Genomic DNA, 24,098 nt, shown 5'->3' on the forward strand with positions numbered 1-24,098 from the left:
TTAGAGATCAGTGTCAAAATTTATCTTTCTAATTGAATATTAATAAACAGGAGAATGAGAAATTTTGTTTAACGAGACTTAATATTTTTAGATAAATATAATTTCAGTGAGTTACTCCCATTTTTCAGACATGGCAAACATATGGAAGAACTCGAACCTTTGGGTCTACATGCTAAATTGTATGTGTGGTTTAAAACTAACAAGATATACAGTATTAAAACATAGTGGTGGCAGCACTATGCAGTGGAGCTACAGGGACATTGTTCTAAGTTTATGATATGATGGATGGAGCTAAATACAGGGCAATCCTGGAAGAAAACCTGTTAGAGGCTGCTGAAGACTTGAGACTGGGGTGAGGGTCGCAGGACAACAACCCTAAACAATAACCTAGAGCTTCAATGGAATGGTTTAGATCAGAGCAGATTCATGCGTTAAAATGGCCTCATAATGTGGCAAGACTTGAAAATCGATGTTCCCAAATCCTCTGAGCTTGAGCTAAATGTTTGTCCTAAAGAATGGACAAACATTTCAGCCTGTAGCTGTGAAAAGCTAGTAGACATACTCCAAACACTTGCTGCCAAAATTGGATCAAAAGGTGGCTCAGACCTGCTTAATGCACACACGTTTAACATTTTTACTGGTAAATAAATGGAAAACATTTCCAATTGTGTTGCTTTATCCCATAAAATGCCCCAACTCCCATTTTATTCGTTCCTTTCCCACCCTTGTTGGTTTTTCAAGAATGTGACGTCTGACTCGCCGCTACGCACACATTTACGCACGCGCGCAAACACACCCCATCGCCCCCCGCGTGCGCCCCATGCAGGGTTACACCAGTGTTTGCGACAGTGGCGGAGGGCCTTGGCCACGCGGGACGCAGCCGCTGCGCTTCGCGGGACGGCTTCCACACGCACCCTTCTTTAATCTTCTAACACCAGAAGTGGAGTCACGTCTTTTGAAAGAAAAACTTCTCCATCTTTCTCCCTGCGTCTCTCTCCATCCCCCTCCTCTCCCACCGTGCCCACCTACTACCGTCGTGGATCGAGCCCACCCGTGGGACTGAAATAACGAACAGAAAGAAGGGAGGGAAAGCAAAGAGAAGCCCGCCGCCCGGTGGGAGACGTACCTCGGAGGGGAGCGGTAAGCAGGTGGATGCTGGAGTGATGGGGTTTCCTGATGTGGGAGGGAAGAGGAGGGATTATCATCCTTCCACCTGCTGGATTATCAAATCCCTCATGCTGTGTTCGCTGCCTTTTGGAAACAGGAAGCTTCTGATACTCTATGGCACAGTGGCACAATTTTTTTTTAATTCAAGCGTATTTGATTTGAACCAATGAATTAAATATAATTATTAATAGATATTAAACAGCCTACTTTTTACATCAGTCCTCTAAAGGGAACATGTGTTATTGTAGGAAAAATCTAGAATGGCTTACCTACTGATGATGATAAGATGCCCTGTTTTGGTGCAAAAAGTGACTGCCATGAAAAGTCTTTCTTTTGGTTAAATTGTTCACGACTGCATCTGTAAACTCTTAACAGACCAGAGTTTTAACTGGTAACTTTTTAATTTGATGTGGCCTATTGTTTCTTCTTCGGCAAGGCTGTGGCAGCATGCTGTGGGGATGCTTACATGTGTACTTTTTAATGCTTTTAAATCTTTACATTCTTACAACTCAGGTATTTAAATACTAATCATGCATTTTATTGTTAGCAAACATTTGCAAAATGCAAGTTTTTCAATTCTGTTCAATTCAAAAATACTTTATTAATCCCAAAGGGAAATTAAATGTTGTTATAGCTCATATTATGAAGGTTTCCTCAAAGAGCCGTTGTAGATGCTGATGGCTGTGGGCAGGAAGGATCTCCTGTAGCGCTCCGTCTTACAGCAGATCCGAAGAAGCCTCTGACTGAAGACACTCTGTTGTTGTAGGACAGTCTCATGAAGAGGATGCTCAGGGTTCTCCATAATGGAGTGCTTTTGATATTGGTCTTTTGACTGCTTGTACACCCTTTTAAATAGTTACCAAAAGTGCATGTGCTTTATACATTTTTTCCTCACATTTATGCTTTGCCATAACCTATATATTGATTTCATCAGTTGCAATTTACATGCATCAAGCAATCTAGCAGAAAGGTTAATCAAACTACAGTATTTGTAAATACATGCGGTATGAAGCTAATTGGCTGACTGTCATAGGTGATGGCTACAGCTTTTATTGTGAGTATTTTGGGATGCAATCGTCAATCCAAGAGTTAACTGTTTGGGACGTTTTAGACAAAGAGCTCTGATCCATCAAAAGCGTGCACCAGCCTGGACAATATCCATCTGGCAGCTTCTCTATTGTCTTCCCTGACCAGTGGTATTTCATCACGTCAACACATAATGTACATCTACACATGCAGCTGCCAGACTGGTGTGTTAGACACTGTCAATGATCTGGTCAAATGTTAGCTGAGAGAAGGATTGAAGTAAAGGGATTTGGAAAACTCCATACATGTGTCCCTGGTTAGCTTTAGTAGGTACGATCTGACTGTTTTCCACCACTGAATTTGAAACATTTGTCATAAAAGACTGATGTGTTTAGAACACACTTTCACTTTAAGTAAGTTTTAGATTTTTTTCATGCGTTTTGCTTCTCTTTTTGAGTTCTTCGGTGCCTTGCAGGACAAAGATAAATGGTTTTCAAAAACATTTTACAAGTACAAATCTGAAAGCTGTGACATGCATTTGTATTTAGTCCCCCTGAGCCAATATTTTGTGAATTATCCTTTCACTTCAATGAAAGTCTTTTGTGGTATTCCTCTAACATTGTACATCCAGAGCATACAACCTTTGTTCTCTGTTTATTAGCTTAAGCTCAGTCAGATTGGATAGAAAGAGTCTGTGTAAATCAATCTTTAAGTCTCTCCACAGATTCTCAATTGGATTTGGGTCTGGACTTTGACTGGGCCATTCTAACACATAAATATGTTTTGATCTAATCCAGTGCTTCTCAATCCTTGTCGTAAGGAACACCCCTTTATGGCATGCTGATGAGGTAATTGAATCAGGTGTGCTGGAGCAGAGAGACATCTAAACATGCAGGACCGTGGCCTGTACCTCTGGCTGTATGGTTCGGGCTTTTGTCCTGCTGGAAGGTGAACCCCAGACCCAGTGTCAAGTTTCTGCAGCCTCCAATAGGTTTTCTTCCTGCCAACTGTGACCAGCTTTCCTGTCCCGGCTTTAGAAAAGCTTCCCGACAGCATAATGCTGCCACCACCATGTTTCACCCTGGGGTTTGTATGCTGAGGGTGATGTGCAGTTTTTTTTTATTTTTGGAGGAGGGGGACCAGATCAGTGAGAGTGTCTAACACACCAAACTGAAAGCAGGACCTCTTAAGGCTTTCCTTCAACGATGGCTTTCTCCTCGCCACTCTTTATAAATGCCAGATTGGTTGAGTGCCTGTCTAATGGTTTTCCTGTCAACAAATCTTTCCACCCGAGCTATGGATCTCTGCAGCTCATCCAGAGTTACCTCTTGAATGGTTCTTTGATTAACGCTCTCTTTGCCCAGCCTGCCTGTTTAGGTGGACGGCCGTGTGTTGGTAGGTTTGCAGTTGTGCCATACTCTTTCTACTTTTGAGTGAACAGATCTCTGTGAGTTGTTTGAAGCTTGGGATGTTGCTTTTAACCTAACTCTGCTTTAAACTTCTCCACATCTTTCTCCCTGAACTGCCTTCTGTGTTCCTTGGTCTTCATGTTGCTGTTTGTTTACTTATGTTCTCTGAGAAAAAATCTGGACCCTCTTTACTAATTTGACAGTAATTAGTGAAGCTGTATTTAACATAGGTGGAAGCAGAGTAAAGGGGGCTGAATACAATTGGATGCCAAAAGTTTCAGATTTTTATTTCTAGAAAATTGTTGAAAATCCTGAGCAGTTTTCTTTCTAATTGAAGTTTGTGGTTGTAGCATAACAAAATGTGGAAAAGTTAAAGGGCTGGTAATATTTTTGCAAGCCACTGTTCTTCTTATGAGGCGCTCCTTATTTAAAGCTTTCATAAATGTTATAAACCATTAACAGCCTCATTTTGAGGTGACATTTTACGCTCTTTGCACTATAAAGAGCTACATGTATGTTTGTGTGCATTCATATCATTGAATCTCAGGAAAACATTCGCTCCCCTCAGCATTCCTGGGATGTGATGAGTCCAGCATTCAACAGGGACAACCTGTTGTCTACTCATTCACTTCCCACAGATGGCGAGCCATTGTCCTGTCACCAGCCGCTCCTAGTGCACACAGTCACACAGTTATGGAGGGGCATTTCAGGCAAAAATACAAATTCAGTACGCTGAAAATGACGATTATTATTTTAAAATCCACCCCTCATCCAACACTATGTACGTACATGTGAAAAAGACAGGGTTAGCTAGTCCTGCTTTGTATATTGCCTGTTTATTTCACCTGTTACTTCTATAAAACCGCAACCTTACATCCTTGAGTATTACAGCATAAAAAATGCATTAATATCTAAAGAAAAAGAGAAGAAAGACATTTAAGGGATTAACTATTTATAAAAGTTTGAAATTTTCTTATATGTGGTGGCAGCCAAAGTTAATTATGGAATTCATAAAAAAATTGGGAGATAGATGTAGCAAAAAGTACAGGAACCCCAAGGGCAAAAAATGAAATCATTGTTCACTTGTCCAGAAGAAATTACTATAGCTGTAATTCCTTCTGCTGAAAATATCCTCTTAGATGATCAGAGGTTGCTGGTGCACACAGGTTGTGCTGCTTGTCTGGGATATTTGGGATGTAACGGAGCAATGTGAGGAGGTGGTCACATGTTCTAGTCGTAAAAAAATGTTGGTGAACCAACCAAAATTACTCAAAAAAACGAATCAACAACTCAGTCAACAAGGAAAGACTGGGCTAAAATTTTTCCCTTGGAGAGTTCAAAGGTCAAAACCACTGCTGACTAACAAGAAAACAAAGATCCATTTCATAAATTCCAAAAACCATCTTGATAATCCCCAAGACTTTGAGCAAAATATTTTGTGGACTGATGAGACAAATATGGAACCGTTTTAATACTGTTAAATCTAGTGTAAAACCTACACAGCATGGAGGTGGTAGTGTAATGTTCTGGGGCTGCTTTGCCGCTTGGAGACCTGGACGACTCGCTGTAATTGATGAAACCAGTAATTCTGCTCTTTAGCAGAAAATCTTGAGAATGTCCGGCCATAAGTGCGTGCATATTCAGCATCTTCACACAGGACCAGAGCCCTATGTAAACATGCTGGTGTAAATGTCAAAATGTGTTCTGCAATCGTCAGGATTTGCTGTGATAATTACTTTTGTCTTCCTACAGGCTAGAAAATTAGGTGAAGCATGGGTGACTGGAGCTTTCTAGTGCGGCTGTTGGAGAATGCTCAAGAACACTCCACTGTGATTGGAAAGGTGACTATCCATTAACATCCATAATTCACGTCCTTCATTCCTTTTTCTTTAGAATATTCTACCCTATCCCCCCACATCTTTTTGAAAAGTTATTTGAGTAATTTTAGGTTATTGTAAACTTTAAAAATATTCTGTTTCAGAAATATCAGAATATGTCAAAGGTTTTTTTTTAACTTTATCCAGAGAAGGTCTGCAAAACTGGAGAAACCACATTATTTAAATTTTACTGACCTACCTGAGGTGAAATGCTGAAGATGACTCTGTAACTTAAGATGATATATCATGCCATAAATTTGATTGATGTTGGAATCTTTACCTACTTTGTCCAAGGTTCAAAACATGATAAGTAGCTATCTACGTAATACAGATTAAGAAGACATTATTTTCATCCATTCCACTTCCATTACAAGGCAAAAGTGACTCGGATATCTTTTTCTAACTAGTGTTTTGTAATTGTTTCATCTTCCTTTTCCAGGTTTGGCTTACCGTTCTATTCATTTTCCGTATCTTGGTTCTTGGCGCAGCCGCTGAAGAAGTTTGGGGTGACGAGCAGTCGGACTTCACCTGTAATACCCAGCAGCCTGGTTGCGAGAATGTCTGCTACGATGAGGCCTTCCCCATCTCTCATATCCGTTTCTGGGTGCTGCAGATCATTTTTGTCTCTACGCCCACTCTCATCTACCTTGGCCATGTGCTGCATATTGTGCGCATGGAGGAGAAGAGAAGGGAGAGGGAGGAAGATCTCAGAAAAGCTGGACGACATCAGGAGGACCTTGACCCTTTCTATCACAATGGAGTCAGTGATGGAGGAGGAGGAGGTAGTAGAAAGGAGAAACTCCCAATCCGGGATGAGCATGGGAAGATCCGGATCCGTGGGGCATTGTTAAGGACCTTTATCTTCAACATCATCTTCAAGACTCTGTTTGAGGTGGGCTTTATCTTGGGGCAGTACTTCCTATACGGCTTTCACCTGAGGCCACTTTATAAATGTGGCCGCTGGCCCTGCCCGAACACTGTGGACTGCTTCATCTCCAGGTTAGAAAGTACACCTTTATTCTTCTTCACTATACTTATGCAAGTTTTATGTGCATGGTTTATATGTACAGGTAAAACTGAACATTACAGACACTTTGTAAAAAGACACATAACATTTTCTCATAACAATCCGGTCCCTGTACGAGCGGAGCAGGAGTTTGGTCCGCATTGCCGGCACTAAGTCGGACCTGTTCCCGCTGCATGTTGGACTCCGGCAGGGCTGCCCTTTGTCACCGGTCCTGTTCATAACTTTTATGGACAGGATTTCTAGGTGCAGCCAAGGGCCGGAGGGGGTCTGGTTTGGGGACCAGTGGATTTCGTCTCTTCTTTTTGCAGATGATGTGGTCCTGCTGGCCCCCTCTAGCCAAGACCTACAGCATGGGCTGGGGCGGTTCGCAGCCGAGTGTGAAGCGGCTGGGATGACGATCAGCTCCTCCAAGTCCGAGGCCATGGTACTCGGCCGGAAAAGGGTGGCTTGTCCTCTTCAGGTTGGAGGGGAGTTCCTGCCTCAAGTGGAGGAGTTTAAGTATCTCGGGGTCTTGTTCACAAGTGAGGGAAGAATGGAGCGGGAGATTGACAGACGGATCGGTGCGGCTGCCGCAGTAATGGGGGCGCTGTGCCGATCCACTGTGGTGAAGAGAGAGCTGAGCTGAAAAGCGAAGCTCTTGATTTACCGGTCGGTCTACGTTCCTACCCTCACCTATGGCCATGAACTTGGGTCATGACCGAAAGAACGAGATCCCGGATACAAGCGGCTGAAATGAGCTTCCTCCGTAGGGTGGCCGATCACTCCTTTAGAGATAGGCTGAGGAGCTCGGCCATCTGGGAGGGGCTCGGAGTAGAGCTGCTGCTCCTCCATATCGAGAGGAGCCAGTTGAGGTGGCTCGGGCATCTATACCGGATGCCTCCTGGACGCCTTCCTCGGGAGGTGTTCCAGGCACGTCCCACCGGGAGGAGGCCCAGGGGATCGCCCAAGACATGCTAGAGGGACGATGTCTCTCGGCTGGCTTGGGAACACCTTGGGCTCCCCCTGGAGGAGCTGGAGGAGGTGTCTGGAGAGAGGGAGGTCTGGGCGTCTCTGCTGAGTCTGCTGCCCCCGCGACCCGGTCCCGTACTAAGCGGAAGACAACAAGTACGAGTACCTTTTTCTCACTGTCTGACAGTAAATCAGATTCAACTTTTCCTATTTTAGGTCAGTTGGGATTACGAAATGCATTTATATTTACTAAATATCATATTACAACCCCAATTCCAATGAAATTGGGACATACAAACGTAAATAAAAATAGACAGTATATTTAATGTTCAAACTGATAAACTTTATTGTTTTTGCAAGCATCAAATTCAAAAGGAGTGAATATTTGCAAAAAAACAATAAAGTTTATCAGTTTGAACATTAAATAGCTTGTATTTGTAGTAGAATGAATTGCATATAGGTTGAACCGGATTCACAAATCACTGTATTCTGTTTTTATTTACGTTTTACACAACGTCCAAACTTCACTGGAATTGTGGTTCTAAGCTTCTGATTGGGAAATTCACAACATTTATGACTGCAGACCTGAACTGATAATATTGTTGGGCGATGGATGGAACACTTCAAGGATCTTCTTAAACCAGTCACCATTCCCTCTGTCCAGGTGTCTGACTGGTCAGGCAGGTCCATCACCACGGCAGAGGTCACAGAAATTATTATTAATCTTTCCATTATCAGGGTCCTTGCAGTCAGTGGGATTCATAATCAGGCTGTCATGGTTGAAATAACTCTTCACTGCCAGATGCGGAGTGGCAGACCAGGATGGTGGTCCCAATTTTGGTAACGTTGACTTATCCAACTATAGAGGGATCACACTTCTAAGCTTCCCCAAATAAGCTTCCTCCAGGCTGTTAAAAAGGACACTTGACTGATTGTCGAACCTCAGATTCAAGAGGGGCATTGTGACTTTTGTTCTAGCTGTGGAAAATGGACCAGATCTTAATCCTTGCAGAGTTGCTGAAAGGGTCATGGGAGTTAGGTTGTCCAGTCGATATGAGTATTCTGAATCTAGGAAAGGCTTATGACTGTGTCCCTTGAGGCATCTTGGTGCCAATGATGCTTTTAAGGGCTATCTAGTCCTTGCATAATCAAAGCAAGAGCTATGTTTGCATTCTGAATACAAAGTCTAGCTTGTTTCCAATGCAGGTTACATAACACCCGGGCTGCCCCTTGTCACCAATCCTGTTTGTGGTGTACTTCAACAGGATTTCAGTGTGTAGTCTTGGAGAGGAGGCTGTCTAGTTTATGAAGCTAAGGGTCCATCTTTGCTTTTTGCAGATGATGTGGTTCTTTGAGCCTCCCCAGTGCATGACCCCCAGTATGCAATGAACCAATTCAAAGCCAAGTGTGATCCGGCTGGGATGGGTATCAGCTCCTCTTAGTCTGAGGCCATGGTTTTCAACCTGAAAAGGGTGGACTGCTCCCTCCAGGTTTGGTGTTAATCTCTGCCTCAGGCGAAAGAGTTTAAGTATACTGGTGTCTGACTGTAAGGTGGAGAGTGGGATGGACAGACAGATTGGTCACTTGTCTGCAGTAATGTGGTGAGTTATCCGGTCTGTTGTAGTGAAGAAGGAGCAGTGCCAAAATGTGACACTCAGTTTTCACATCCCTTTGTGTTCTGAATCCCACCTATAGCCATGAGATATCAATCATGACTAAAAGCACAAAAACTAAAATGAGCTTCCTCTTTAGAGTGGCTGGGCTCAGCTTTATAGATAGGGTGAGGAGCACCATCATCCATTGGGAAATCAGAGAGGAGCAACTGCTTCTCCGCTCTTAAATGGGCCAGTTGAAGTGGTTATGGCATCTAATCAGCATGTCTCCTGGATGCCTACAATTGAAGGTTTTCCGGCAACATCACACTGCGAGAAGAAATCACTGAAGGAACTATAAGTACCTTCTGGTCTGGGAACACCTTGGGATATCCCAGAAAGAGCTGAGGGGTGTTGTTGAGGCAATGAATGTCTGGGTTTCCTACCTGGACCTGTTATTCCCAAAACCTGATTGTGAATAAGCAAAAGATGGATGGATGGATGGATGGATGGATGGTATTGCCATTTCGCTGCCCTCTCCTACTGTGGACTAAAGACTAGCTAGTTTAGCATCAAGGCTCCTATGGCCTGGCCTTGTAATAATATAGAATGGCGTTTAGCATTGACCCAACTGAAAGGGTGTTCCTGAACATTTGATGTTGTAGCAAAAGCTCTAAGTTGGGCAGGGAAAACATAGCTGCACCATTAGTAGTCATTGTTCTGGATGAAGCACTCAAGAAGATCTTCATATTACACTTTGTAATTTTTGTTATTTTCCTTTTAAATATTAACCCAATCTTTTTGTTTGTTGCACTAGGCCTACTGAAAAGACAATCTTCATAATTTTCATGCTTGTGGTAGCATGTGTCTCACTGGTCCTCAACCTACTTGAGATCTACCACCTGGGCTGGAAGAAAGTTAAGCACGGAGTCATGAAGGAGTTTGCTCCAGACGGTCTGTCACTGATAGGTGTCAATGGAGCTGGAGATGCAGAGACGATTCCTAAACAGACCTCTCCCCCGGTGCTCGAGTGTTTGCCAGTGTGTTCTAATGTGTGCGTGGCGGGGGCTGGTACAACTGGAGGAGGAACTTACAGTCCAACTGGAACCTCCCATACAGTAATCTCCTTAAACCCTAGCATGACTAGAATACCTATGTCTAAAGGGCTTAATGTAGATAGTGCTACTTTTCACCAAGATGATTTCCTGATGGAGTCACTGCCTGCTTCTGTCTACGGTGAGAGTGAAGAGAGCCACGGACACCTTGCAGAGATGCAGCAGAATTGGAGAAACACGGCTTTGGAGCTTCACAATCTAAATGAGGAAAATTCCCCCGCATATCCATCTCCTTTCCCACTTACCAACTCCTCTCAGGAAGAGTTGACAAGTCTGGAAGAGAAGAAACGCTCCACATTTCCAACACTTCCTCGCAATACACCTCTATCTCCACTCGCGCCTGAGGAGACAGCTGTGGATTCAGGATACACTAATTTCACAGCACCTAGCATTGAACCACATGATGACTTCACAGTGATAACAAGGGTGGAGATGCATCCACCTCCCACTTCTGTAGGGACAGACTTAAGGAGGCAAGGAAGCAAGATAAGTGGTGCCCGAGCTCGCCCCAATGATCTGTTCGTGTAGCTAAAATGTACACACTCACAGATTTGCAAAACAATCCACATTGTTTCCCTTTACCCATACGCAAATAAAACCAAACCACACTAGTTTATTTCAAGAAGCAAAGGGCTTCATGAAAGAAACACAATGAATGAGAGTAAGATTGGAACATTATTAGCATTCTCGTGTCTATGTGATAACTATGGAGATTGGGTGCTAATCAACATAGCATATTCATGGAAAAATTGGATATATCCAATATTGCCAACTGTAAAGCTTAAAAATACATCAAGAAAGATATTTCAGAGCTTATGTCTTTTTGTCCTTTTTTGTATTCCAAACACAAACTAATGTTTTAAAATTAAATTTGTAATTACTTGTTATATTTAGTTAGTAGGTCTTCTGATTCTGAGTTTTAAGAAAGAATGTGACAAAAATGCTGGTAGTTAACAAGCACGGGTAATTTTTAGACCAAGAGAACTTTTTTAAACTAGACAGACAATAGTAAACGTTTCATATTTAACTGACTCAAACTACAAAAATGTTAAGTTTTAAAATGTTAAGATTTATGAAAGACACGCTTTCATAAATCTTTAAACAAGATGGAGCAAGGGTGCAATGATTAATTATTATTATTGAAAAATGGGTCTTTTAATAAAAGCTTTGAATTCTAATTACAGTACAATTAGCTTGTAAAAATTATGAAAACTCTCTAATTTCACAAATGTGTTATTCAGTAACTTAACACCAAGCAAAACCAAAAAAAATTTTTTTTAAATAGCACTGTTCAGCCTCTGTTTGTGAAGTGTTTCTTTAGTGTTTCAGTGCATAAAGTTGTGAGAAATAGATTATTACTATTTGCGTAATAGCACCACAGCAATAACAAATTCCAAAGTTTTAATAACTTGCAATCAGGACGTGCTCAACTTGGAATGTGGCGTCGCTCCCAGCTTGAAACTCTGACTTTTATTACAATTTCAGGAAAGCAATATCATCCTTAGTCTACCACTATTTCCAATGAGGACCGTGGTAGATTGTGATCCATAACCTTGAGCAATCAATTTGACTAACAGATGTGTTAAGCGGATCTGCCCAAATGTATTTGCAAAAATAAAGCAATGTAAAAAATTAACTCATTTTACAGATTTTCAAACTCCCAAAAGATAAATGCACAATAGGAGTATTGCAATGCAACACTTTATTATTACACATCAATTTTGGCTTCACTGCATTAAAGTGCAACACAAACAACTGAACTTCAGCCATAGGTAGTTTAATCAAAAGCAGCAGCACTTGAAATTGGGTGGTGAAAAGATTGCTGGACCCAGCCCAGATGTTGTGGGTTGTTTAATTGAAATTATTAGAGCCATATTTTTTTGTGTCAATCATATATCCCTTATTAGTCTTCCATTAAATAGCTAATATGGTCAGATAGTTTTAACAATTTCTGTTTTGCAGTACATGTTTCAAACACAATGGGTACTGCTTTGGATGCAAATCTACCACCAGCTTTCTTATAAATAACCATAGATTTCTAAGACCATCCATTGAGATCATCATGGCAAATTAAAGATTTATAAAAATGGTTTGACATTGTTTGACCTAAAGTGTAATAGAAGCAAACGTCTCCCCCAAGCTAGTTTTCGTTAAGTAGACAATAAAAAGACAACCTTGCCAACTTTTAATTGATTTTCAGTTTCATTTTTTGGGGCACAATAAAGAAAAGTACTGGCCAACATAAAATAGCCAAAGATATCAATGGATAGACAGCTGCAATTACTGAACCATCTCTTTCAGAAATTAATTACATTTTATTTTTCTGTTCTTTTCATTGCTGCTCTTCATTTTCTCCACTAGCTAGTTTAGTAACCTGCTCTCAGCCTTTATGCCAACCTGAATTGGCCATGAGTCTATACCTTAACATGTTAAAGGATTGATCTTTCAGTCTAACTCTACAGTTAGAGATTAACTCAATTGACTACTTTCATTCCTATTATGTGTTGTTGCGACAATTAGTAATAACCTTTTCATTTTTCTTTTGTCATTTCACCCTAGTAAATATTGTTTTGATATCTGACCAAATCCCAGCTAGCTTTTTCAACTGCTTTTAGCATTTATGCTAGGCTAAGTTAGCCATGAGTCTTTTTTTGTAGATAATAGATAATAACATGTTAAATGTATTGAGCTTTCAATCTAACTCTACTCTTAAATATCAACTCAGTTAATATTCCTGCTTCTCATCCATTTTTTAACAATTGGCCATAAACAAGCTAGCTTATGTACTGCTTTTAGCATTTAAGATGATAAGCTAGCTAAGAGTAGGTTTTAAAACGTGCATTGTAGTTTAGAGGTACCCAAGTGCAGTCCTCGTGAGCTGCTATCCTATATCTTTAAGATGCATTCATTCACCAACACACCTGGGTCAAATGAATGGCTCGTTAACACTCTTCTGCAGAGCTGACTGATGAGGCAATGCAGCCATTTGATTCATGCATGTTGGAGAAGGGATGCATATAAAAGTTGTAGGATAGTACCACCTGAGACCTGGATTTGGGCACACCTGGTATGAATCTTTCAAGTAACGTTCAGGTCAGAGCTTTTCTAAATGAATTTCTTTGTGCTTTTTTGTCTAATATTATGTGATATTACTGAAATTACAGGCTGCACGGTGGTGCAGTTGGTAGCACTGTTGCCTTGCAGTAAGAAGGTCCTGGGTTCAATTCCCGGCCTGGGTCTTTCTGCATGGAGTTAGCATGTTCTCCCCGTGCATGTGTGGGTTCTCACCGGGTACTCCGGCTTCCTCCCACAGTCCAAAGACATGCCTGTTAGGTTAATTGGTCACTCTAAATTGCCCTTAGGTGTATGAATGAGTGTGTGCATGGTTGTTTGTGTGTTGCCCTGCGATGGACTGGTGACCTGTCCAGGGTGTTCCCTGCCTCTTGCCCATAGACTGCTGGAGATAGGCACCAGCTCCCCTGCGACCCACTATGGAATAAGCGGTAGAAAATGACTGACTGACTGAAATTACAACATAGGCCCCTAAATATGCATGCATACATTTTAAGTAAATACATAGCCAGCACAAACTAAAGTATGCATTTTGTTCTTGATGATGAGAATTATTACTAAATTGATTATTAAGCATTGGACCTTGGAGACAGCAGTACTCTTTCACTTATATAGAAGAAAAGGTTTGCACTTTTAGCTCTTTAATTTTTTTCATGATAACAAAGTTGATCAGTCTTTTGGGCTGAACATTTTCTCCATGTTTTGCTAGCATGCAGCCTGTAGTTTCAATGAAGAGAGGGATTGACCAGTGTTACACAAGAAAGAAATTTCGCAATCCCACCCTGAGACAAAGTCATTAGGCTTCTCAGGATGTGCTTGTAAATGGGCATGTGTGTGTGTTCAGGTGCCTTAATCTTCTTTTAATGTTTACAAAATGAAATCTCTGCAGTTGAATCAGGGTTAAACTATATAAAGTTTATAAATATGTAAATGATGAAAAATAGTGCTTTGATGTATCATGACTGCATTTTAACAAAGCTAGTCTCAGATCACGCTGCAATTCAGACTTTTACCAAGAAAACACAGAATGAAAAGTATTTTAGTTTTTTTCTGGGATTAACACAATACACTTTAGTGTTAAAGCAGTTGAGGATATTGGGAGTAAATAAAGGAGAGCTAAGACCTTTTTTATCATCCTTGCAATTTTACGTTTTGCAGCTTGAATAGAGGATAAAAATTGGTCTCTTTTTTTTAATGATTGTGTTTGCAGTGTTAGAAAACTATTGAGTGTTCTGTCTGGGAGGATTCTCAGTTCCTTTGCTAGATGAGCAGCAGAAAAAAAGTTGATTTATATTTTTTGTTTATTTTTGGGGGGGAAAAAAAACGTAATATGAACTAAAGATTTTTTTCTATTTGTTCAAACACTCCACTAAAGAATGGTATTTGTTTCCTATTTTTCTTATTAATTCCTGCCACAAAAAGTTAAAAAGAATATAGGTGATTAGATTGTGGTGTATGTTCGTTTCTGTTGTGAATAACCAAGGTTCTAAAAGGCTCAGATTTAGCCATCTTAGTTAATATTATTTCTTGGAGAGGGTTTTTTGGGTGCGGGTCATTATGTTGTTTTGCCAGTTTGTACCATTATAGTTTTGGTCTGTTTAGACCAGATGTTTTTGAGTATGAAATGGAGCTGTCTGCCACAGGACGTTTCATGCGAACCAGGCATCCATTTATTACCTGCCAAGACACTAAACACCCAGGAATGCATCTAAAAGTTTGGCTAGCATATTTGGTCTGTGTTTTACTCATTATGGTTTACCTGTAATACGGTGTTGTAGCTGTCACAAACTTGCAACATTTGGAGGTTATTGGTTATTAATTTAATGTGATCTGTGGACATCAACCAACATTTTATACTGTTAGAGGAGACATAATAAAGTAAAAATTGGACAAAAAGAAAGCCCAAATTTCACACACATTCAGTTAGGTGGTCTTGCTATTTAGTTCCCGTTTATACTATCTGTCATAGCTTTTGATCTTTGCAGCAAAAGTGCTCACTATATCCTTGTATGGTGTAGAAATGAAATCCATTTGAAATGTACCCATGTAGTCCTTCTTCTTAAGAAAACAATGTGTCTAATACACAATAGCCCATCAGACAGTTTATGCCGTTTGTTTATGTCTTTCATTAAACTTAGGTTGCAAATTAACAGTGTCAGCACAACGGAAAGTAAAGACCTTAATCTTAGTTGCAACAAGTATAATAATACCAAAAATGTTCACCAAAGAAATATGTGTTCCTATTAGTTGTAGTTCGAGTTTCAAACAATTGGTGAATGCTGGAGGAAGAGAACTGTCTATAAGACATAATGTTGAACTTTGTCTTAAAATGTGTTGAAGCAAAGTTTATTTTACTTATTCCTTTTGGTGAAATGTTCAGTTTTAACCAGTAGTAGTTTGTACTTTTCATATGTAAAAGAAGATTTAAACACTTAAGTTCTGAAAATAGAGTAACTGGGGTTTTCTATTTCCTATTGTTCATTTATGGAAATAGCAATTGTTAAAAACCACAGGGGCTGATATTTCCTCTATCCTGGACATGGATTGAATGACTTTTGCCCACTCTAGCTCTTACACCATAGATGTGCCTTGAATCATCGTCAGATGAAAAGATTTGGATATTGCTCAATAGCTCTCCAACAATTAGGTTCTCTTGCTTCTACTTGTTTTAAAGAAACATCACTCGTTACCATCTAGACCAAAAAATCCCTTATCTTTTGAAGCATGCCTTGCTGGCCTTTTGAAGTGCCTATCGGCTTAGCATTTTGTTAGGGAACATGTTGATTAGGGAACATGTTGATGTAAATGTTCATTTACCTCAAATGTTTACAGAAATGTTTCTGAATAAATTTTTTGTACCATAACTATGGATTTTGGATTTTGTTATTTAGATTATGACTCTCACAGTTGAAATGTACCTATGAAAATAACAGACCTCTTCATTCTTTGTTAGTGGGAAAACTTGCAAAATTGATGATGTACCCAAACGCTTATTTTCCTCACCGTATACAATAAGATAAAATTTAACAAATTTAGTTTAACATTATTGTCCTGGAAGAAGTAAATTCATAGCCGGTTTACTGGTTTGCTACTCGGACATTTCTCCTATTCCAGCACAGAACTGAGGCATCTGCCTCACAAAACTATCCAAAATGTTTTAATCTCACCTATCTTATTCACATGGAGCTGAAACTGCATGCACTCTGAAAAGACTCTCACAGTCTTACATTAATACAGAGTAAACCTTTTCTATTTTATGCCAGTCAGGATTGCCCAAATTATTTTAGCTTTCAGGATTTTTCTGAGATTTCTGATTTTTTTTATTTATTTATTATTCTACCGGCAATAGATAATTAGTCTGAACAGGACCAAGACTAAAGTGGACGTTCAACCATCTAAAAACAACTCAATATTATAACATCATAGTGGCTAATGCTAATAAGATTGAATGAACCTTCAAACTATCCTCATGTTTACATTGCAAGGTTACTGTGAAACCAATTATTATTTCCACTGGAAACGATGGCAGGTAAATACTTTACATGTTTTATTAGTAGGCCTATATGTTTTACACGGAAAGATGATTAGTGGTGCACTGTGTCCTAACTCCATTTCTCATGTCAATAATCACTGGCCACGTGTCCAATGCAAACATGATGGTGGTTTATAGGTTCATAAAGCAGTATTAGCATAAACTTCTATGATGTTTGAAATTGGAGTTATTTTAAGATGGTTGAAGTTAGCTTTGGTCTTGGCCCCACTATTAACTTCAGCTTCCATCATCAACTAATCTGGATTTTATAAAGATGCCTACAGTCTTATCTCCTCCAGGTAAGATGTTATCTTCTCATAACTTTAGTCAGTATCTTTTCTGCAGTTCACTCTGAATGTCTTACAGTTCCACTCTGACTAGCTGTTAGCTTTAGCCATGAAGGCTAAAGCTAACAGCTAGTCAGAGTGGAACCAATACAAAAGCAGATTTGTGCTATCTTAACAGCTTCAGTATTGAAAATTTGCAGCACTTCATGCTAAATTTGCTTTATAAATCTTTAAGCATTATCTTACATGGTTAAATATGTAAAGGTTTGTGGAAATTGTACATTTTCTTTTGAGTCCTTGGGAGTAAATGCCACAGTTAGATTTGTAGATTTGAAGTTAATCTTAGAACTACAGACATTGAAAGGAAATAACATTAAAATTACTGGTTGTGATAAATAGTTTTTCTGGGTTTGCAATGAAAACAGTCTGATCTGTCTACCATTCATGTGTACGTGCTGTTATGTCTCTATTTTTATGCATGTATGTGCACGTGCGAGTCCTCACTGTCTCGACTATGAATATGTGCTGAGGCCAGTGTTTCCTTTATGCTTGCTGAAAGTCACAGGGATTTTGACTGAACAAAGACCTCTCCAGGGAGTGAAAAGGCCTTGCATGCAGACTAATGCTGCCCTGACCCCAGGACAGGCTGAAGTGTATGGGTTCATGTGCTCCAAAATGGGCACAGGCAATGTGTAAAACCCTGCAAGTTGTAATAATGAGCAAGACTGGGAGGATAATACCAGTTTTGTTTTTAATCAAATGCATGAGACAAATGCAAATGTTCTTGGTCTGTTTAGTGGTGGAAAAGCAGGGTCAATGTTCTCACATCAACAGAAGCTTCACGCTAGATTCAAGCTCCTTCTTAATCTTCCTGAGGTTGTTTAATTTACCTAGGTGTGTTGTTGTTGTGTCTTAAAATAAAAATTATAAAAAGAATGTCAATTGGGTTTAAACTTTTTCATTTTGCCACATAAGCATTGAAGTTGTGCAGCTTTGTGATAGTTGTCTAAACACGTTCCAGCCTAATCTTTTAACAGTTGTAGGGTTTTGAATTTAGAAATCATTTTGTTCCAGTCATATTAATGTTTTACTGGGGTCTCTACAGGAAGGGCAACAGAAAGGGTAACAATATTAGTTCTCCCAGTTTCCTTTTTACCTTAAAGAACTAAAGTCAACAATATCATTCATAGATGCAAATTTTAATAGTGCTAAAAGAACTGCACCTATGTTAACTGGATTCTGACTTTCTCAGCCTTGCCACACATTTTTTATTTCACAATAACATATTTTTTCCAGACTAATCTTCAAAATACTCATTTTTGTTTATATGGCATGTATTAAAAATATGACAGCTAAATGTCCAACTGCACTGTCACAGAAAAGAAAGAAGAATAGAAGGAATAATGGAAGGGATGAATGGGAAACTGAATAAAAGATTGAAGGGAAGAAAGAACAAACGGCGATAAAGAGATTTAAGGAAGGATAAAATGAAGATGAGGAAGAATTAAATCAAAGATGGCAGTATTTAAGAAATTGAGGAAGGAATACACACAAGCTGTTTTTTTTTTGCTTTTTATTTGCCAAACAAAAAACAAACCCGTTTGCATGAAACAAGGTTTGTCCAAAGTTCCAAATAAGATGCCATACATTTTCCTCTCTTTGCACCATTCAACAGATGATAATTCAAAATTCATTCTGACTTTTTTGTTTACAGATAATTTATTAGCATTTTTAATTATACTTAAGTTTGTTTTTCAGAGATATTTCTTCACTGTTCTTCCCTAATCCTCGCATGGCATAATTGCTGAGGTGATGGCCACAGGCACAGGAGCGATCCTGCCCATCGCCAGTATCATGGGGCTCTCATAGCGATAAAACTGCGAGCCTCTGAATATTTTAATTCCGTCTTCACCGCACAGACTGGCATCAATGTTAGACAGCGGCAATGGCACAACTCGACCAACAACCCTGGGTGTGGCAGTGAGGACAATGTCACGCATCCTGTTCCCTGTTGGAAGAAATTTGTAAAGATATTTGTTTATCCTGGAGCCACCACTGAGCTTTGCTAGCTTGCTAACATTTAAAACATGTCACTAGAAATAAGTATTTAGAAATTTTACCTTGAATTATGTGAGCTATGTTTTCATTTGGACATACAAAAGCAGCATCCACAGGTCCCTCAATGCCCAGCTCCTCCGTGATGGTTTTAGGGTAGCCTTCAATCAAGGTGAAGTGAGCATCTGCTTTATAGATGTAAACCTGATCGCCCTGCAATTGTTGGATTAACAGCATTTGTTTCATATTATTTCCCATTTTAATGTCATTCTAACATCAAATAGGGAAGAATCTTGAAGATGAGGACTACCTTAATCAAGTAGATCTTGTTGTCATAGGAGAAAACCGCATCAACTCCGTCATTCACTTCCTCCCATGCCCTTGTTATTGGGAAAGCATGAAACCCATCACGGTGGCTGTCCACTCGCATGTAGATTGGACCTAAAGAGATTAAAAAGACAGCAGGTTTGGTTATTTCTTCAAATTCTTCAGATTGCATGTAGTAGATCTACTGTTTGAACTTCTTTGAATAATTATTTAGGGAGATGCTCGTTATTTCACATCAACACCATTAAGTATCTTTCTAGTTTTTGCTGTTTCATACTTGATTTTTGTCTTTTTTCCCATATCGTGTTTGCTGTAACTGGCAATAAGTATTTTTAATCCCCTCTTATATGGAGAATTTTTTAATTCTGCAACACTGGACAGTTTGTGAGAATGACCAGCCTGTTTAAGGTTATAGGACAGCATATCAACCCAAGTTACGTCCAGTTTTACTGGGCCACTCCTAACCTTTATCTTGTTTATTTTTTAGCCATTCAGAGGTGGACTTGCTGGCATGATTTGGATCCCTGTCCTGCTGAATGACCCAAGATCGATTAAGTCTTAGGTCACCAGTTAAGGATTTTCTGCCAAAGAGCAGAATTCATGTTTCCATCAATTATAGAAAGTTTTCCAGGCCCTCAGAAAAGCAGCCCCAGGCTATCACACTACCACCACTATGTTTAACTGTTGGTATAATGTTCTTTTCTGAAATGGTGTGTTTTTACACTAGATGTAATGGTATAACAGAATGTTCCACTTTTATCTCAGTCTAGGTAAGGTTTTGCCCAAGGTCTTGGGGATTATCAAGATGTGAAACAGGCCTTTGTATTCTTTATGGTCAGCAGTGGTTTCGGCCTTGGAGCTCTTTCATGGATGCCATTTCTGCCTAGTGTCTTTCATAGTGTTTAATCATAAATTGATTGTAACTGATGCTAAAAAGGGCTGTGGTGCGTAAAATGCTGTTCTGGGCTCTTCTGTGGCATCCTGGATGAGTCATCAGTGTGCTCTTGTTGTAATTTTGGTAGCAGGCCATCCTTGGGAAGGTTCACCATTTGCATTTTAGAGTTTTGGCTGCCAATGGCGTTATTTAATACTTGAGTAAGTTTTTTACCTTAATCAACAAAAAAATAAATAAATGACTCTACCATCATTATTATAATTGCATAAAGTTGCATACTGTATTTTAAAGTCATCATACGTTCATATTTTTAAACCGCCAAACCTCTAAGCCAGGGGTTCCCAAACATTACAGGCTGTGACCCCCAAAATAGCAGTACTACAGCCTGGGGACCCCCTACAAATACATATCATTCACTCTATATTTATTTATTTATTAAATAAATATAGAGTTTCATACCTGAATGATATATTTAATTATGTATTAAGTAAATAAAACGTACAATTAAATTATTTTGTAGGACATTTCATGGTACATTTATTTATTTAATTTTGTCCCATTTGGCCCTCCATACTCCTTAGGGGACACATAATCTTGTAACCCCCACTTGGTGTCTCATGACCCTACCCCAGGGGGTCCCAACCCCCACTTTGGGCACCCCCACTCTAAGCAATGATATTAAAGAAAATCGGAGTGCTAAATTTAAGACTCCGCCGACTAGTTGAGTTAATGATGGCTTGCACCTGTCTGAACTACAGTTTATGCATCCATCTTTCACTATATGACATACAAGTACGTTTTTAAATTAAATGGTATTAAACTATGAAGCTAATATGTCGCAGAAATTTAAACTTTTAATACCATTCTTGTGTTACCTGCAAAGAAATACGTCCTGCCTCCATCATCTGTGGTGGCTGCATTCAGCTTGACGTCACTGCATTTAAGGGGTTTACGATCACCTCCATGACCTGCAGTCAAACGCAAGAAATCCAACAAGTGTGGGGCGCAAATAAAGCAGTTACTTAGCTGTTATTTCTTTTACTAAACAATGAAAGTGGTGACATTTACTTGTTAAAGAACTCACCAAAGTTGGGGCAGTTTATGAAGTAATGTCGGGCATCTTTGGGGTAGGTTCCAGTCACCTCTCCTGAGACGGGGTTGAAGCGGGTAAAGTTGTGTCCGTGGAAACAGTAGTAGTGCTCGAGCCAGCGGAAAGCAGAAGTGCAGGAGGGCAGGTGGGACCATGTCTTGGTCTTCACTGTTTTTGTGGTAATATCATAAACATGCGCATCCTGTCCTGTGGGGAGAGATTTTGTGTTTCTTTAAATCTCTAGTTTTTTCTCTGTACTATTTCAAAAACTCCAGCTTGTCTTCTTAAGATGAATATTTTAGCTTTTATGATCAACAAACCTTTAAAAAACAAAACTGAATCAGTCATGCACTCTCCTTTGGGACACTCCACTGCCGCATCGAGGTGAGTGGGCACTCCAGGAAAATCCTCTTCAATTTGTTTTGGATACCCCTCCTCCAGATTTTGGTTAAAGTAACTGTACACTTTATCATCCTGGATGTCAAATCAGCAACAGAGTTCCTCATCAGGTACCATATTAAATGTGCCTTCTCTGCAGTCACTGCTGAATTTATTGAAGGACCTATACCTGGAAAAGGTAGATGTGATCATGATCATCTGGGTTTTCAGTGTTGTGCATACGGAAAGCAGCGTTAACAGGACCATTCAGCTCCTTAAAGTACAGAGTGGAGAGCTGAGCTGAACCAGTGAAGCCATTCCACAGATGGTCACCTGAGAAGAAAAGCATTTGAGGAAAAATACAGTTTTGACATAAATTACAGAGGGACAACAACATTAAGATTCAGTTTTTTTTCTCCATAATGGTTAGGACTGAAATGAGACTACAAGTTTCCCAAACCTTTAAAGAAGAGAGTTTTTCCTTTTTCATTAGGCGTGATGGCGTCGAACTCTACACCAGCACAACGGTCTACAACTGCAGGACTTGTATCACCATCTAGAGGATAAAATATAATCTGTTATTATTACAAATAACAGATTTATTTTAAATTTGTAATGGTACAACCAAAAACCTAAATGTATTTTCCATTGAAATTAATGTGACCGATCACCACAAAGTAAAATTTTTACAAAAAAAAACTAAAAAGTGTGCCATTAGTATTCAGCCCCCCCTGAGTCCATTTTTTGGATTTGGTGTTTAGCTCTATCCATCTTCCCATCAGCTCCATCCAGCTTCCCTATCCCCGATGAAGCAAAGCATCTTCAGGATCCTGTCATTGCTGTGATTCAAAAGATTTAGAGCGCCCACGGTATTTGTCCTTTTTTTCTAAAAGAAGGGGTATTTTGCAAACTGTATTTGAGATGTTTTTGCAGAAAGCTTCTAAGCCCATATCACTGTGAGGTCTTCTAATTTGTCCTGGGTTCATGTTGACAACCACTACACAAAAAATACCCCCCCCCCCCCCCCCACCCCCCCTAAAATAAATTTAAAAAAAAAGACTTATGTGTGTATTGATGGATTGACACATTTCTAGAAATATGTTTATGAGGAGATTCTTCGAAATTATGAGGATTGTTGGGACATACAATATTTTTATTTGGTCAAGGCCTGTCAATCTCTAAGTCTTATCTTACCTGACCAGAACACCTTCTTCCAAAGAAATAAACTGAAGTTTTTGGTTGTAAGGTGACAAAATGTGAAATAATTTTGCAAGGCACTGATGATGTGACTAATTAAAACCACAAGGACTCACCTTCTACTGCTGCATCTTGCCTGTGGATGATAAAAATCAAATTACCCTTTGGCGTTCTTCAGTGGAACATTAAATACCTTTTTATTTTTTAAAGGCTGACTCGTCAGTCAATCAATGATTCCAGCACTTTGACCAAAAGATGAGCAAGCACTCCTGAGCTTGGTTTATTGATCCAGCTTCTGAACTTTTTGAACCACTGAACAGAATTGCATAATGAATCGATGGTAACTTTAAACTTCTGACTAATACAGGAAAATAATTTAGAGAAAAGTGAAAATATTTTATGAGGAAAAGCTAAAGACACGTTTTAGCACTGTCATAAGGTTCAACAAAAAATAAAATGTATTCAATTATTTACACCTCACATTTAAGATTTAAAATATAAGATTACCTTTACCATACAAACTGCTGTGATTTTAACAGTGGCACTAACATAGCGTCTATCGGTACTTACAGTGGTGCTGCGGTGGAGACGGTAAACAGCACGCACAGAAACAGAGTTTTAGTGACCACCAGCTCCATGTTTGCTCTGCTGATGTCCTCAAATGTGGCGTCTCACACTGGAACAGAGCTGTGAAGTGTAGCTGAGACGTACTTGAACAGTGTTTTTATGCTGGTGTGTGTGTGTGTGTGGGTGTGTGTGGGTGGGTGTGTGTGTGGGTGGAGCAGTTAGGAAACTCTGAGATTGTGTGTGCTTGACAGTGTGTTTATTTGTACAGATAAACAGGTGGAAGTTTCGTTGTTGCATTATTAGGTTTTAATGTCAGTACTCAATGTACTCATGTTCTTTTACAGGCATTTGATTGTACATGTTTTGGTAATGGGGTAAAAGCAGCAAATCTAGTTACCATTTCTTGTAGCTTGCAAAGAAAATAATTGATCCATTTGGTTAATTTTTTACAAACTGTAAATTTGAAGTTTTCATATTGGTCAAGACTTGGGACATCGCTTTGCCCAACCTGTAATAATTATTTATTGCTTGTTTTTT

General features: G+C 39.6%; 2 protein-coding genes across 3 annotated transcripts; one reads left to right on the forward strand and one right to left on the reverse strand.

Annotated features, from left to right (window-relative positions):
• Positions 1–849: 849 nt before the first annotated feature.
• On the forward strand, positions 850–11,188 carry LOC124861708 (gap junction alpha-3 protein-like). 2 transcript variants are annotated; one of them, XM_047355631.1, is made up of 4 exons: positions 850–1,148; positions 5,355–5,443; positions 5,919–6,478; positions 9,864–11,188. In XM_047355631.1, exons 2-4 carry the CDS (start codon positions 5,375–5,377, stop codon positions 10,687–10,689), a joined length of 1,455 nt encoding a protein of 484 aa, XP_047211587.1. In that variant the 5' UTR covers positions 850–1,148; positions 5,355–5,374; the 3' UTR covers positions 10,690–11,188. The 2 variants fall into 2 exon arrangements, with proteins under 2 accessions (XP_047211587.1, XP_047211586.1); XM_047355630.1 differs by having other exon boundaries at positions 850–1,140.
• A 7,420-nt stretch (positions 11,189–18,608) lies between these two features.
• Positions 18,609–23,705, reverse strand: hpxb (hemopexin b). Its single transcript, XM_047355831.1, has 10 exons — positions 23,565–23,705; positions 23,111–23,130; positions 22,258–22,353; positions 21,988–22,130; positions 21,740–21,893; positions 21,414–21,626; positions 21,205–21,297; positions 19,418–19,548; positions 19,173–19,320; positions 18,609–19,060 (listed from the first exon to the last, which is right to left on the reverse strand). The coding sequence occupies exons 1-10, from the start codon at positions 23,630–23,632 to the stop codon at positions 18,834–18,836; spliced, it is 1,293 nt and encodes a 430-aa protein (XP_047211787.1). The 5' UTR covers positions 23,633–23,705; the 3' UTR covers positions 18,609–18,833.
• Positions 23,706–24,098: the final 393 nt, after the last annotated feature.

This window comes from Girardinichthys multiradiatus, chromosome 24 (genome assembly GCF_021462225.1).
Source record: "Girardinichthys multiradiatus isolate DD_20200921_A chromosome 24, DD_fGirMul_XY1, whole genome shotgun sequence".
Classification (NCBI taxonomy): Eukaryota; Metazoa; Chordata; class Actinopteri; order Cyprinodontiformes; family Goodeidae; genus Girardinichthys; species Girardinichthys multiradiatus.

Bases quoted from the DNA above. Each gene is read 5' to 3' on its own strand.
- LOC124861708 (XM_047355631.1), top strand. From the start codon at position 5,375: ATGGGTGACTGGAGCTTTCTAGTGCGGCTGTTGGAGAATGCTCAAGAA. The intron at 5,444-5,918 runs GTGACTATCCAT...TTCCTTTTCCAG, and splicing joins ACTCCACTGTGATTGGAAAG to GTTTGGCTTACCGTTCTATT. The intron at 6,479-9,863 runs GTTAGAAAGTAC...TTGTTGCACTAG, and splicing joins GTGGACTGCTTCATCTCCAG to GCCTACTGAAAAGACAATCT.
- hpxb (XM_047355831.1), bottom strand. From the start codon at position 23,632: ATGGAGCTGGTGGTCACTAAAACTCTGTTTCTGTGCGTGCTGTTTACC. The intron at 22,354-23,110 runs GTGAGTCCTTGT...TTTATCCTCTAG, and splicing joins GCAAGATGCAGCAGTAGAAG to ATGGTGATACAAGTCCTGCA. The intron at 19,061-19,172 runs GTAAAATTTCTA...TTCTTCCAACAG, and splicing joins CATAGCTCACATAATTCAAG to GGAACAGGATGCGTGACATT.